Source organism: Callionymus lyra, chromosome 1, assembly GCF_982586985.1.
Source record: "Callionymus lyra chromosome 1, fCalLyr1.hap1.1, whole genome shotgun sequence".
Taxonomy (NCBI): Eukaryota; Metazoa; Chordata; class Actinopteri; order Syngnathiformes; family Callionymidae; genus Callionymus; species Callionymus lyra.
The window spans coordinates 55,616,744-55,632,322 of NC_141818.1; the positions used below are offsets into that span (position 1 = coordinate 55,616,744).

Below are 15,579 nucleotides of genomic sequence, written 5' to 3' on the forward strand. Positions count from 1 at the left end.
CATCTCTTCTACACACACACACATCTCTTCTACACAAACACACACACATCTCTTCTACACACACACATATCTCTTCTACACACACACACATCTCTTCTACACACACACACATCTCTTCTACACACACACACATCTCTTCTACACACACACATCTCTTCTACACACACACATCTCTTCTACACACACACACACATCTCTTCTACACAAACACACGCATCTCTTCTACACACACACACACACACACACACATCTCTTCTACACACACACACACATCTCTTCTACACACACATCTCTTCTACACACACACACACATCTCTTCTACACACACACACACATCTCTTCTACACACACATCTCTTCTACACACACACACACATCTCTTCTACACACACACACACACATCTCTTCTACACACACACACAAGTGAACAAACCAGTTTATCAAGAACTTCTGAAACAACACGAGTCTAAACTTTGTTCTTCATCCGTAGTTTGAAAAAACATTGATTCGCTCGTGTGTCGTTTTTACCTTCGAATATATTTATTAATGAATTGTTTGACTTTTAACTTTTACATTTGCTTCTTCATCGAGGCTCCTTATGTTTAATATTATTATCATTCCTTATGTTTAATATTATTATCATTCCTTATGTTTAATATTATTATCATTCCTTATGTTTAATATTATTATCATTCCTTATGTTTAATATTATTATCATTCCTTATGTTTAATATTATTATCATTCCTTATGTTTAATATTATTATCATTCCTTATGTTTAATATTATTATCATTCCTTATGTGTTTTCATGTCTCTGTGGCTTCATGACGTTGTAAAGAAAACTAAAGGTTTGTTCACTCGTGTGCAGTAGTTTTCTAATGAAAGATGTTTATAGTTCAGTGCTATTAGCAGCTTAGCATTAGCATGCTAAGCTGCTAACCTGCTAACGCTAGAATTAAAGCCAGGAAAACATAATTCAAGCAGATCCACGAGGCCTGACAGGTTCTTCTGAACCCAGTCATCTGTCGGAGCTTCAAGTGTGTCTTGATGTGTCCAGACGTCAGCAGGACATGTTCCTTCATCCGAGGCGGATCTTCATCACAGCGTCAACACATTAACGCTCCTGCAGCTCCAGCTCCGTTTCCTCTTAGAGGCTAATTCGATGTTAGCATCGATCGCTCCAGACAAACAAGGTGAACGAGTGTCGTGACGTTTGTTGTTTGAATCCTGTTGTTCCACGAGCTGTTGAGGCGAGTAGAAGAAACCAGTGACAATGATTCAGTCTGAGACCCTCGTCAACTTCGCGCGTGTCCCCTCGCGCGTGTCCCCTCGCGCGTGTCCCCTCGCGCGTGTCCCCTCGCGCGTGTCCCTCGCGCGTGTCCCCTCGCGCGTGTCCCCTCGCGCGTGTCCCCTCGCGCGTGTCCCCTCGCGCGTGTCCCCTCGCGCGTGTCCCCTCGCGCGTGTCCCCTCGCGCGTGTCCCCTCGCGCGTGTCCCCTCGCGCGTGTCCCCTCGCGCGTGTCCCTCATGTTTACGTTTCTTTACTTCTGTCAACATCGTGTGTGTTTTGTTTTCTCTGGTCTGAGAACCACAGAGAGACATTAGCGTCGTTGCTAATCTGCCAGATTCACGTCGTCAATCGTCGAAGATGTTCAAAGAAACTTTCATCGTGAAAACATCTCGTCATGGAAGCTTCAGTCGCTCGTGGTTCAAACGCCGTCGACTGATGTTTGCTCGGACGGATCGATACGTTGCATTTCACAAGGATTAGGAAATGAGTTATTGGACTTTTGACTCCATCATGTCAGTCAAACCTCAGTCCAACGTCCTTTTGACATGAGAATCATCGAAATCAACAGACGCATCATGAGCGACACACACACCAGGAACAGACGCATCACGAGCGACACACACACTAGGAACAGACGCATCACGAGCGACACACACACTAGGAACAGACGCATCACGAGCGACACACACACCAGGAACAGACGCATCACGAGCGACACACACACTAGGAACAGACGCATCACGAGCGACACACACACTAGGAACAGACGCATCACGAGCGACACACACACCAGGAACAGACGCATCATGAGCGACACACACACGAAAAGCGCTATATAAATATATATTACTTACTTACTTACTTACTAGGAACAGACGCATCACGAGCGACACACACACCAGGAACAGACGCATCATGAGCGACACACACACCAGGAACAGACGTGATCATGAGCGACACACACACCAGGAACAGACGTGATCATGAGCGACACACACACCAGGAACAGACGCATCATGAGCGACACACACACCAGGAACAGACACGATCATGAGCGACACACACACCAGGAACAGACGTGATCATGAGCGACACACACACCAGGAACAGACGCATCACGAGCGACACACACACCAGGAACAGACGCATCACGAGCGACACACACACCAGGAACAGACGCATCATGAGCGCGACACACACCAGGAACAGACGTGATCATGAGCGCGACACACACCAGGAACAGACGCATCATGAGCGACACACACACCAGGAACAGACGCATCATGAGCGACACACACACCAGGAACAGACGCATCATGAGCGACACACACACCAGGAACAGACGCATCACGAGCGACACACACACCAGGAACAGACGTGATCATGAGCGACACACACACCAGGAACAGACGTGATCATGAGCGACACACACACCAGGAACAGACGTGATCATGAGCGACACACACACCAGGAACAGACGCATCATGAGCGACACACACACCAGGAACAGACGCATCATGAGCGACACACACACCAGGAACAGACGCATCATGAGCGACACACACACCAGGAACAGACGTGATCATGAGCGACACACACACCAGGAACAGACGCATCACGAGCGACACACACACCAGGAACAGACGCATCACGAGCGACACACACACCAGGAACAGACGTGATCATGAGCGACACACACACCAGGAACAGACGCATCATGAGCGACACACACACCAGGAACAGACGCATCACGAGCGACACACACACCAGGAACAGACGTGATCATGAGCGACACACACACCAGGAACAGACGCATCATGAGCGACACACACACCAGGAACAGACGTGATCATGAGCGACACACACACCAGGAGCAGACGCATCATGAGCGACACACACACCAGGAACAGACGTGATCATGAGCGACACACACACACCAGGAACAGACGCATCATGAGCGACACACACACCAGGAACAGACACATCATGAGCGACACACACACCAGGAACAGACGTGATCATGAGCGACACACACACCAGGAACAGACGTGATCATGAGCGACACACACACCAGGAACAGACGTGATCATGAGCGACACACACACCAGGAACAGACGCATCACGAGCGACACACACACCAGGAACAGACGCCTCACGAGCGACACACACACCAGGAACAGACGCCTCACGAGCGACACACACACCAGGAACAGACGCATCACGAGCGACACACACACCAGGAACAGACATGATCATGAGCGACACACACACCAGGAACAGACGTGATCATGAGCGACACACACACCAGGAACAGACGCATCATGAGCGACACACACACCAGGAACAGACGCATCATGAGCGACACACACACCAGGAACAGACGCATCATGAGCGACACACACACCAGGAACAGACGTGATCATGAGCGACACACACACCAGGAACAGACGTGATCATGAGCGACACACACACCAGGAACAGACGTGATCATGAGCGACACACACACCAGGAACAGACGTGATCATGAGCGACACACACACCAGGAACAGACGCATCATGAGCGACACACACACCAGGAACAGACGTGATCATGAGCGACACACACACCAGGAACAGACGTGATCATGAGCGACACACACACCAGGAACAGACGTGATCATGAGCGACACACACACCAGGAACAGACGTGATCATGAGCGACACACACACCAGGAACAGACGCATCACGAGCGACACACACACTAGGAACAGACGCCTCACGAGCGACACACACACCAGGAACAGACGCCTCACGAGCGACACACACACCAGGAACAGACGTGATCATGAGCGACACACATACCAGGAACAGACGCTTCATGAGCGACACACACACCAGGAACAGACGCTTCATGAGCGACACACACACCAGGAACAGACGCATCATGAGCGACACACACACCAGGAACAGACGTGATCATGAGCGACACACACACCAGGAACAGATGCATCACGAGCGACACACACACCAGGAACAGACGCATCACGAGCGACACACACACCAGGAACAGACGTTATCATGAGCGACACACACACCAGGAACAGACGTGATCATGAGCGACACACACACCAGGAACAGACGCATCACGAGCGACAAACACACCAGGAACAGACGCATCACGAGCGACACACACACCAGGAACAGACGTTATCATGAGCGACACACACACCAGGAACAGACGTGATCATGAGCGACACACACACCAGGAACAGGCGCATCACGAGCGACACACACACCAGGAACAGACGCATCACGAGCGACACACACACCAGGAACAGACGCATCATGAGCGACACACACACCAGGAACAGACGCATCATGAGCGACACACACACCAGGAACAGACGCATCATGAGCGACACACACACCAGGAACAGACGCATCATGAGCGACACACACACCAGGAACAGACGCATCACGAGCGACACACACACCAGGAGCAGACGCATCATGAGCGACACACACACCAGGAACAGACGCATCATGAGCGACACACACACCAGGAACAGACGCATCATGAGCGACACACACACTAGGAACAGACGCATCATGAGCGACACACACACCAGGAACAGACGTGATCATGAGCGACACACACACCAGGAACAGACGCATCATGAGCGACACACACACCAGGAACAGACGCATCATGAGCGACACACACACCAGGAACAGACGCATCACGAGCGACACACACACCAGGAACAGACGCATCACGAGCGACACACACACCAGGAACAGACGCATCATGAGCGACACACACACCAGGAACAGACGTGATCATGAGCGACACACACACCAGGAACAGACGCATCACGAGCGACACACACACCAGGAACAGACGCATCATTAGCGACACACACACCAGGAACAGACGCATCATGAGCGACACACACACCAGGAGCAGACGCATCATTAGCGACACACACACCAGGAACAGACGCATCACGAGCGACACACACACACCAGGAACAGACGCATCACGAGCGACACACACACCAGGAGCAGACGCATCATGAGCGACACACACACCAGGAACAGACGTGATCATGAGCGACACACACACCAGGAACAGACGCATCATGAGCGACACACACACCAGGAACAGACGCATCATGAGCGACACACACACCAGGAACAGACGCATCATGAGCGACACACACACCAGGAACAGACGTGATCATGAGCGACACACACACCAGGAACAGACGCATCATGAGCGACACACACACCAGGAGCAGACGCATCATGAGCGACACACACACCAGGAACAGACGTGATCATGAGCGACACACACACCAGGAGCAGACGCATCATGAGCGACACACACACCAGGAACAGACGCATCATGAGCGACACACACACCAGGAACAGACGCATCATGAGCGACACACACACCAGGAACAGACGTGATCATGAGCGACACACACACCAGGAACAGACGTGATCATGAGCGACACACACACCAGGAACAGACGTGATCATGAGCGACACACACACCAGGAACAGACGCATCACGAGCGACACACACACCAGGAACAGACGCATCACGAGCGACACACACACCAGGAACAGACGCATCACGAGCGACACACACACCAGGAACAGACGCATCATGAGCGACACACACACCAGGAACAGACGCATCACGAGCGACACACACACCAGGAACAGACGCATCATGAGCGACACACACACCAGGAACAGACGCATCACGAGCGACACACACACCAGGAACAGACGCCTCATGAGCGACACACACACCAGGAACAGACGCATCACGAGCGACACACACACCAGGAACAGACGCCTCATGAGCGACACACACACCAGGAACAGACGCCTCATGAGCGACACACACACCAGGAACAGACGCATCACGAGCGACACACACACTAGGAACAGACGTTATCATGAGCGACACACACACCAGGAACAGACGCATCACGAGCGACACACACACCAGGAACAGACGCATCACGAGCGACACACACACCAGGAACAGACGCATCACGAGCGACACACACACCAGGAACAGACGCATCACGAGCGACACACACACCAGGAACAGACGCATCATGAGCGACACACACACCAGGAACAGACGCATCACGAGCGACACACACACCAGGAACAGACGCATCACGAGCGACACACACACCAGGAACAGACGCATCACGAGCGACACACACACCAGGAACAGACGCATCATGAGCGACACACACACCAGGAACAGACGCATCACGAGCGACACACACACCAGGAACAGACGCATCACGAGCGACACACACACCAGGAACAGATGCCTCATGAGTCAACACTCTGGCATGAGAACCTGCCGGAGACCGAGACAAACATCTGCAAACCTCACTGTGCGAGTGTGTGTGCGTGTAAAACAAGTGTGTGTAGCCGAGCGTGAGACACACACACACTCAGATACTGTGTCGTGCTGCAGTAGCATTCCTTGCTGTGAGTGTGTGCGCGCAGCAACACGCCGCAGCAACACAACACGCCGCAGCGAGACGACATTAACGCACACGCTTACATTCATGTGCACGTGAAGGATCATGTAAGATCTCAGCACACGTGACACTTGAACACACCCTAGTTGTTCTGAGGACATTGAACGCACCACACAGTCAGTTTTATGTTGTTAACTAAATTAAACAAACACAACAACACACACACACAAACACACACACACACACACGTCTGTTTTTAACACTTGTGTGTCGCAGATGTTTCAAGAATAACAATCCATACAAACAGGAAGAACTGCAGGAAAATATTGAAGCACATTTTTAACCTGTTTATGTTGAAACATTTCTCATGATCTTGATCATCATCTTCATCATCATCATCTTCATCATCCTCTTCATCATCATCCTCATCATCCTCATCCTCTTCATCATCATCATCTTCATCCTCATCATCATCATCATCATCATCTTCATCATCATCTTCATCATCTTCATCATCTCCATCTTTATCTTCCTTATCATCTTCTTCATCATCTTCCTTATCATCATCATCTTCATCATCATCTTCCTTATCATCTTCATCATCTTCCTTATCATCATCATCTTCATCATCATCTTCCTTATCATCTTCATCTTCATCATCATCTTCATCATCTTCATCTTCACACCAGCACAGTCGACATTGACTTTTATTCTAAATGTTAATCAAGTAAAGTCCTGAAGAAAGAAGAATCTACAGAGAAAACTCTAATATTTGGATGTATTTCTGAGACGTTCTGATCCAAACCAAGTCTTCTTCTGAGACGTTCTGATCCAAACCAAGTCTTCTTCAGAGACGTTCTGATCCAAACCAAGTCTTCTTCTGAGACGTTCTGATCCAAACCAAGTCTTCTTCTGAGACGTTCTGATCCAAACCAAGTCTTCTTCTGAGACGTTCTGATCCAAACCAAGTCTTCTTCTGAGACGTTCTGATCCAAACCAAGTCTTCTTCTGAGACGTTCTGATCCAAACCAAGTCTTCTTCTGAGACGTTCTGATCCAAACCAAGTCTTCTTCTGAGACGTGAACAAAGACGTCAGAATCGACGACACTTATGTTTCTCTGCACAAAGCCTTCAGTCCACATGAATGAACAGATTTCTTTTGCAAATGAAGCCACTTGAGCTGTCAGTGGGTTCAGAACATCTGTTCCAGTGAAGAGATGGAAGAACTAATGGAAGCAGTTTTTTTGAGGCAAAACCTAATGGATGTTGTTACGCGTCGAGGAGCGAGAGACGGAAATAGATCGTCGTTCACAGCGTCTGACGAACAACCAACACGACTGTATGAAGAACAATATTAACCTTTAATAAAGTATTAAAACAACACACGTTCAATTATCTCCTACATTTTTAGGATGGAGTGATGCATTATGGGAGGAACCTTCAGCTGGTTTTGATCACAAACTACCTCCAACATTGTTACACACTCTTGTACACACTCTTGTACACACTCTTGTACACACTCTTGTACACAACCTTCAGAACAAACACACTTTCTAACCTACGAACAGATGTTAGATCAGGACGAGTTGCATGAACCTCTGGCTCTGAACCATCATCTTCATCATCATCTTCTTCATCATCATCATCATCTTCATCATCCTCTTCATCATCATCTTCATCTTCATCATCCTCTTCATCATCATCTTCATCATCATCATCCTCTTCATCATCATCATCATCATCTTCATCATCCTCTTCATCATCATCTTCATCTTCATCATCCTCTTCATCATCATCATCCTCTTCATCATCATCATCATCATCTTCATCATCCTCTTCATCATCATCATCATCCTCTTCATCATCATCTTCATCTTCATCATCCTCTTTATCATCATCATCATCTTCATCATCCTCTTCATCATCATCTTCATCTTCATCATCCTCTTTATCATCATCATCATCTTCATCATCCTCTTAATCATCTTCATCATCATCATCATCTTCATCATCCTCTTTATCATCATCATCATCTTCATCATCCTCTTAATCATCATCATCATCTTCATCATCCTCTTCATCATCATCATCATCCTCTTCATCATCATCTTCATCTTCATCATCCTCTTTATCATCATCCTCTTCATCATCATCTTCATCTTCATCATCCTCTTTATCATCATCATCATCTTCATCATCCTCTTAATCATCTTCATCTTCATCACCTTCATCATCATCCTCTTTATCATCATCATCACCTTCATCATCATCATCATCATCCTCTTCATCATCATCATCACCTTCATCATCATCATCACCTTCATCATCATCATCATCCTCTTCATCATCATCATCATCATCACCTTCATCATCATCAAACCCTGTGGATCTGCTGCTACTCGTCTCTACTGTCCATCTTGTAAATGTCGACGTCAACCTGAGAGACTCAAGAGGGAAATTTTCGCCTTTAATATTTATGATTAAAATACACTCAGACACAAGGAAGCCACACACACACACACACACACACACACACACACACACACACACACACACACACACACACACACACACACACACACACACACACACACACACACACACACACACACACACACACACACACACACACACACACACACACACACACACACACACACACACACACACACACACACACACACACACACACACACACACACACACACACACACACACAGTTCTGATGTGGAGGAACAAAGCTTCAAGAGAAGAACAAGAACATAAAAGCATCAAATGCTTCATGAGAGAGAAGATGTTTTATCTGAAGTCAGTGTTCGGACATAAATGTACGTCGACGTCGCAGCATCAACATCTCAATCGCTATGACAACACATACGACAACCAAACGTCCTCTTTAGCCTCGACTTTCAGTCACTTCATGAACACAACAACACACGAACACGATAACAACAACACACGAACACAACAACACGACAAGACACGAACACGATAACAACAACACACGAACACAACAACACGACAACACACGAACACGATAACAACAACACACGAACACAACAACACGACAACACACGAACACGATAACAACAACACACGACAACAACAACACGAGAACACACGAACACGACAGCACACAAACACAACAACACACGAACACGATAGCAACAACACACGAACACAAAAACATGACAACACACGAACACGATAACAACAACACACGAACACAACAAGACACGAACACGATAACAACAACACACGAACACAACAACACGACAACACACGAACACGATAACAACAACACACGAACACAACAACACGACAACACACGAACACGATAACAACAACACACGACAACAACAACACGACAGCACACAAACACAACAACACACGAACACGATAGCAACAACACACGAACACAAAAACATGACAACACACGAACACGATAACAACAACACACGAACACGATAACAACAACACACGAACACAACAACACGACAACACACGAACACGATGATAACAACAACACACGAACACAACAACACGATAACAACAACACACGAACACAACAACACACAAACACGATAACAACAACAACAACAACACACGAACACGAACACAACAACACACGAACACATCTTCTCGACTCTTTGACACACCAGACAGTAGCGAAGGTTTTCAAATGAACTTGTGTTTCTTGGCATCAGTGAGACGTTACGACGGTTGTTCCTGTGGAACCAGCGTCTCCAGAGGAACGTTCAAGGCTCTTGAAAATACACATCCTTAGAAATAATACTGTGTCGAGAACAACATGTTGATTTAATCATTTATAAAATAACTTCAATTTTCCTGTTGAGCTCATTTTCTGAGTGACACTTTGAGTTTTCCTCGTTTTGTTAAACACAACAGTTTCTTGAACACAAACTTGTACAAACACACACTTTCATTTGTTAACCTACACCGTGTCGATAGTGAAACTGTTTTTTTATTGAAGTTTAAGATGTTATTTCATGTGTAACGTCAGCTTCACTGATCCAACCTTTAAGTTTGATTCAAAAGAAGAACAATGTAGTATTAGTAGTATTAGTAGTACTAGTACTTCTTGACACTTCCTTCTTGATACTAACACAATTTCATCACAAGTTTGTTCCATGAAGACATCTGTCAATCATTGCTTGATTGACAGATGTCTAGAACATCAACAACAAAAGTCATCTGCAGGAATTAAATAGCATGTTGGGAAATCCAAGACTGAAGATCCAGGCGTGGAATTGAACCTCAGACCTTTTTCAACAGAAGAAGTACAACACAAGAGAAAAGGTTTGGCATGTTTGGATGAAGCTCTGGAGCAGAGAAGGTAAAGATCTGGAGCAGAGAAGGTAAAGATCTGGAGCAGAGAAGGTAAAGATCTGGAGCAGAGAAGGTAAAGATCTGGAGCAGAGAAGGTAAAGATCTGGAGCAGAGAAGGTAAAGATCTGGAGCAGAGAAGGTAAAGATCTGGAGCAGAGAAGGTAAAGATCTCGAGCAGAGAAGGTAAAGATCTCGAGCAGAGAAGGTAAAGATCTGGAGCAGAGAAGGTAAAGATCTCGCGCAGAGAAAGTAAAGATCTCGAGCAGAGAAGGTAAAGATCTCGAGCAGAGAAGGTAAAGATCTGGAGCAGAGAAGGTAAAGATCTGGAGCAGAGAAGGTAAAGATCTGGAGCAGAGAAGGTAAAGATCTGGAGCAGAGAAGGTAAAGATCTCGAGCAGAGAAGGTAAAGATCTCGCGCAGAGAAAGTAAAGATCTCGCGCAGAGAAGGTAAAGATCTCGAGCAGAGAAGGTAAAGATCTCGAGCAGAGAAGGTAAAGATCTGGAGCAGAGAAGGTAAAGATCTGGAGCAGAGAAGGTAAAGATCTCGAGCAGAGAAGGTAAAGATCTCGAGCAGAGAAGGTAAAGATCTCGAGCAGAGAAGGTAAAGATCTCGAGCAGAGAAGGTAAAGATCTCGAGCAGAGAAGGTAAAGATCTCGAGCAGAGAAGGTAAAGATCTGGAGCAGAGAAGGTAAAGATCTGGAGCAGAGAAGGTAAAGATCTCGAGCAGAGAAGGTAAAGATCTCGAGCAGAGAAGGTAAAGATCTCGATCAGAGAAGGTAAAGATCTCGAGCAGAGAAGGTAAAGATCTGGAGACAGAGAAGGTAAAGATCTGGAGCAGAGAAGGTAAAGATCTGGAGCAGAGAAGGTAAAGATCTGGAGCAGAGAAGGTAAAGATCTCGAGCAGAGAAGGTAAAGATCTGGAGCAGAGAAGGTAAAGATCTCGAGCAGAGAAGGTAAAGATCTCGAGCAGAGAAGGTAAAGATCTCGAGCAGAGAAGGTAAAGATCTCGAGCAGAGAAAGTAAAGATCTCGAGCAGAGAAGGTAAAGATCTGGAGCAGAGAAGGTAAAGATCTGGAGCAGAGAAGGTAAAGATCTGGAGCAGAGAAGGTAAAGATCTCGAGCAGAGAAGGTAAAGATCTCGAGCAGAGAAGGTAAAGATCTCGAGCAGAGAAGGTAAAGATCTCGAGCAGAGAAGGTAAAGATCTCGAGCAGAGAAGGTAAAGATCTCGAGCAGAGAAGGTAAAGATCTCGAGCAGAGAAAGTAAAGATCTCGAGCAGAGAAGGTAAAGATCTCGAGCAGAGAAGGTAAAGATCTCGAGCAGAGAAGGTAAAGATCTGGAGCAGAGAAGGTAAAGATCTGGAGCAGAGAAGGTAAAGATCTGGAGCAGAGAAGGTAAAGATCTCGAGCAGAGAAGGTAAAGATCTCGAGCAGAGAAGGTAAAGATCTCGAGCAGAGAAGGTAAAGATCTGGAGCAGAGAAGGTAAAGATCTGGAGCAGAGAAGGTAAAGATCTGAAGCAGAGAAGGTAAAGATCTGGAGCAGAGAAGGTAAAGATCTGGAGCAGAGAAGGTAAAGATCTCGAGCAGAGAAGGTAAAGATCTGAAGCAGAGAAGGTAAAGATCTCGAGCAGAGAAGGTAAAGATCTCGAGCAGAGAAGGTAAAGATCTGGAGCAGAGAAGGTAAAGATCTGGAGACAGAGAAGGTAAAGATCTGGAGCAGAGAAGGTAAAGATCTCGAGCAGAGAAGGTAAAGATCTCGAGCAGAGAAGGTAAAGATCTCGAGCAGAGAAGGTAAAGATCTCGAGCAGAGAAGGTAAAGATCTCGAGCAGGTTCATAGGTTCATACGTGGACGCAGCAGATCCACCAGTAGTTTCTCAAACACCCGCGAGTTTAAAATGGAGTTTAGTTGAAACAAACGAACACAAACGTTAAACTTACTTTCGTGTTGACCTGGAAAAGTGACGCGAAGTTTTCACAAGTTTCTTCATCTTCGACTCTTTTCCTCCTTTTGCTCTTTATTCTTCACTTTATTCTTCTCTTTATTCTTCTCTTCTTCTTCTTCTTCTTCTTCTTCTTCTGCGATCATTTAGTCCGAGAGTCTCTCACACGAGCGCAAACACTCCATATATACGTGTGTGTGCGGGACAGAGAGAGAGAGTGCGCGTGCGTGTGTGTGCGGGACAGAGAGAGAGAGTGCGCGTGCGTGTGTGTGCGCGTGCGCGGCGCTGGTGCTCGTCCGCCTGAAGCAAACCTGCTGCTGACGTAGAAAAACTTCCAAAATAAAACGCAGTGGAAAAAGATAAGTAAGTTCTTTATCATTGAATCAAAGCATTCAAACATCATCTTGTTCCAAATACTAAACAAAAATGACTACATTTAAAATCCCATGTTATTAATTAATTCAAACACTACGATGTTGCTAATGCTAATAATGCTAATACTACCAAAATAACTTTTATTTTATTTCCACAAAAAAAACAGTTTCAACCCTTTAGATAATGAGTTTGCATTTATAGCCTAGAAATAACTATTACTTTCTTACTTGCTTATATTTATCGCCTCAGTAACGTGAAATATTTAAACCAACTATTACTACATATATTATACTACACCTGCTACAAATGCTAACTGAGCTAGCACAACAACAACAGTAGAACTAGTACTACATTAACAATGATAATACTTGGGCTACCAGTACATTAATACTACTTTTACTACTACCTCTACTAATTGTAATACTACTACCTGTACTACTAATATTACTACTCCTCACACTTATATTACTACTACCTCAACTACTTATAGTACTCATACTACTAACACTATAATTAATACTACCTTTACTACTAATATTACTACTCCTCACACTTATATTACTACTACCTCAACTACTTATAGTACTCATACTACTAACACTATAATTAATACTACTTGTGCTACTAATATTATTAATGGATAAATGAAGTCAATCTATCTGGAGATATTGACTAAAGCTGTACAACTACAACATACGGTACTACTGCTGTTAAACTTCTCTTAATCCAAGACTATCTAAGTAGTTCAAATACTATCAATACCACTCAATGTATTCTCTCCAGAGGGATTAATGAAGTATCTAATCTATCGAAGTGTTTTGTTAATTACTACTACCTTCATTATGAAACTGATATGTTTTTGTTACATAATATTTGTGTATCTATGATCACTGTACTGATGATTTTAATACTGCTGTCACCAATACAAGCGCTTCTACTACTTCCACCACATCTTTCGATAGCAGTAAAGTCTAGTAGTATTCAAAGTAGTACTTTCATTTTGACAATCCCAGGGCTGGTCGGGAAAGGGGGCGGAGCCTGCTGGGTCACGTGGAGGGTCCACTGGAGGCTCGGTCTTCAGCTGTCCAGACCCCAAAACCATCAATTACCCAGAGAGCCCTGCTGCACACGTGAGGGGGGGGAGCGGGGGAGAGCGGGGGAGGGCGAGAGACTGCAGTGCTTCATGGGAGGTTCTGTGTGAAGTTCCTTGAATATCTTCATGAAACACACAAACCTGTTTGTGTAGGTTAGTGTGTTTCCTGTGACCAGGAACTATAGTCACATTTGAACGAGATCATGACGATCAACATATGAATGTCAATGTTTTTCATTATCATTTTCTTCTATAGTCTCTTTTCCTGACGTGTGATTGGATGAAAACATCTATTGAATGTTTGTCCTTCATATTCCTGTGATTGTTTGGATCAACACAACAATACTCACTCGTGTGTTCAACTCCTGGTCTGCAGGCTCCACACGAACCTCCTGTGATCATGAAGGAAACAAGGATCTGAACTCTTTCCATTTTCACACACATGTGGAAAAACACGATGATGAAGTAAAATGAGTTTTTACACGACAACGTGTGAAACAGACAACAGTCGACTGATCAAGTTTTGTTGCTGACTTTACTTTGCTTTTAAGATCCATCATCGAACTGTTTTTAAATGTATTAAAAAAAACATTTACTGCCTTTACATTATTATTCACTGTCTTTAACCATTTGATTATAGTTGAAATGGTTTGATTATAGTTTAAATGGTTTGATTATAGTTGAAAATTGTTTGATTATAGTTGAAAATTGTTTGATTATAGTTAAAATTGTTTGATTATAGTTACAATTGTTTGATTATAGTTACAATTGTTTGATTATAGTTAAAATGGTTTGATTATAGTTGAAAATTGTTTGATTATAGTTACAATTGTTTGATTATAGTTAAAATGGTTTGATTATAGTTGAAAATTGTTTGATTATAGTTAAAATGGTTTGATTATAGTTTAAAATTGTTGGATTATAGTTGAAAATTGTTTGATTATAGTTAAAATTGTTTGATTATAGTTTAAATTGTTTGATTATAGTTTAAAATTGTTTGATTATAGTTGAAAATTGTTTGATTATAGTT

General features: G+C 44.8%; 1 protein-coding gene across 2 annotated transcripts in view; it reads right to left on the reverse strand.

The window, feature by feature from the left end:
* Positions 1 to 15,579, reverse strand: part of ghra (growth hormone receptor a) — a 191,421-nt gene that overhangs the window by 49,478 nt on the left and 126,364 nt on the right. The window contains exon 2 of one of the 2 annotated variants that reach the window (XM_087779121.1): positions 13,080 to 13,196. In XM_087779121.1, the coding sequence (XP_087635247.1) occupies positions 13,080 to 13,129 (50 nt within the window). In that variant the 5' untranslated portion in view covers positions 13,130 to 13,196. Of the gene's footprint in view, positions 1 to 13,079; positions 13,278 to 15,579 lie in introns of those variants that run through there. The other variant, XM_087779113.1, reaches the window with a different exon arrangement.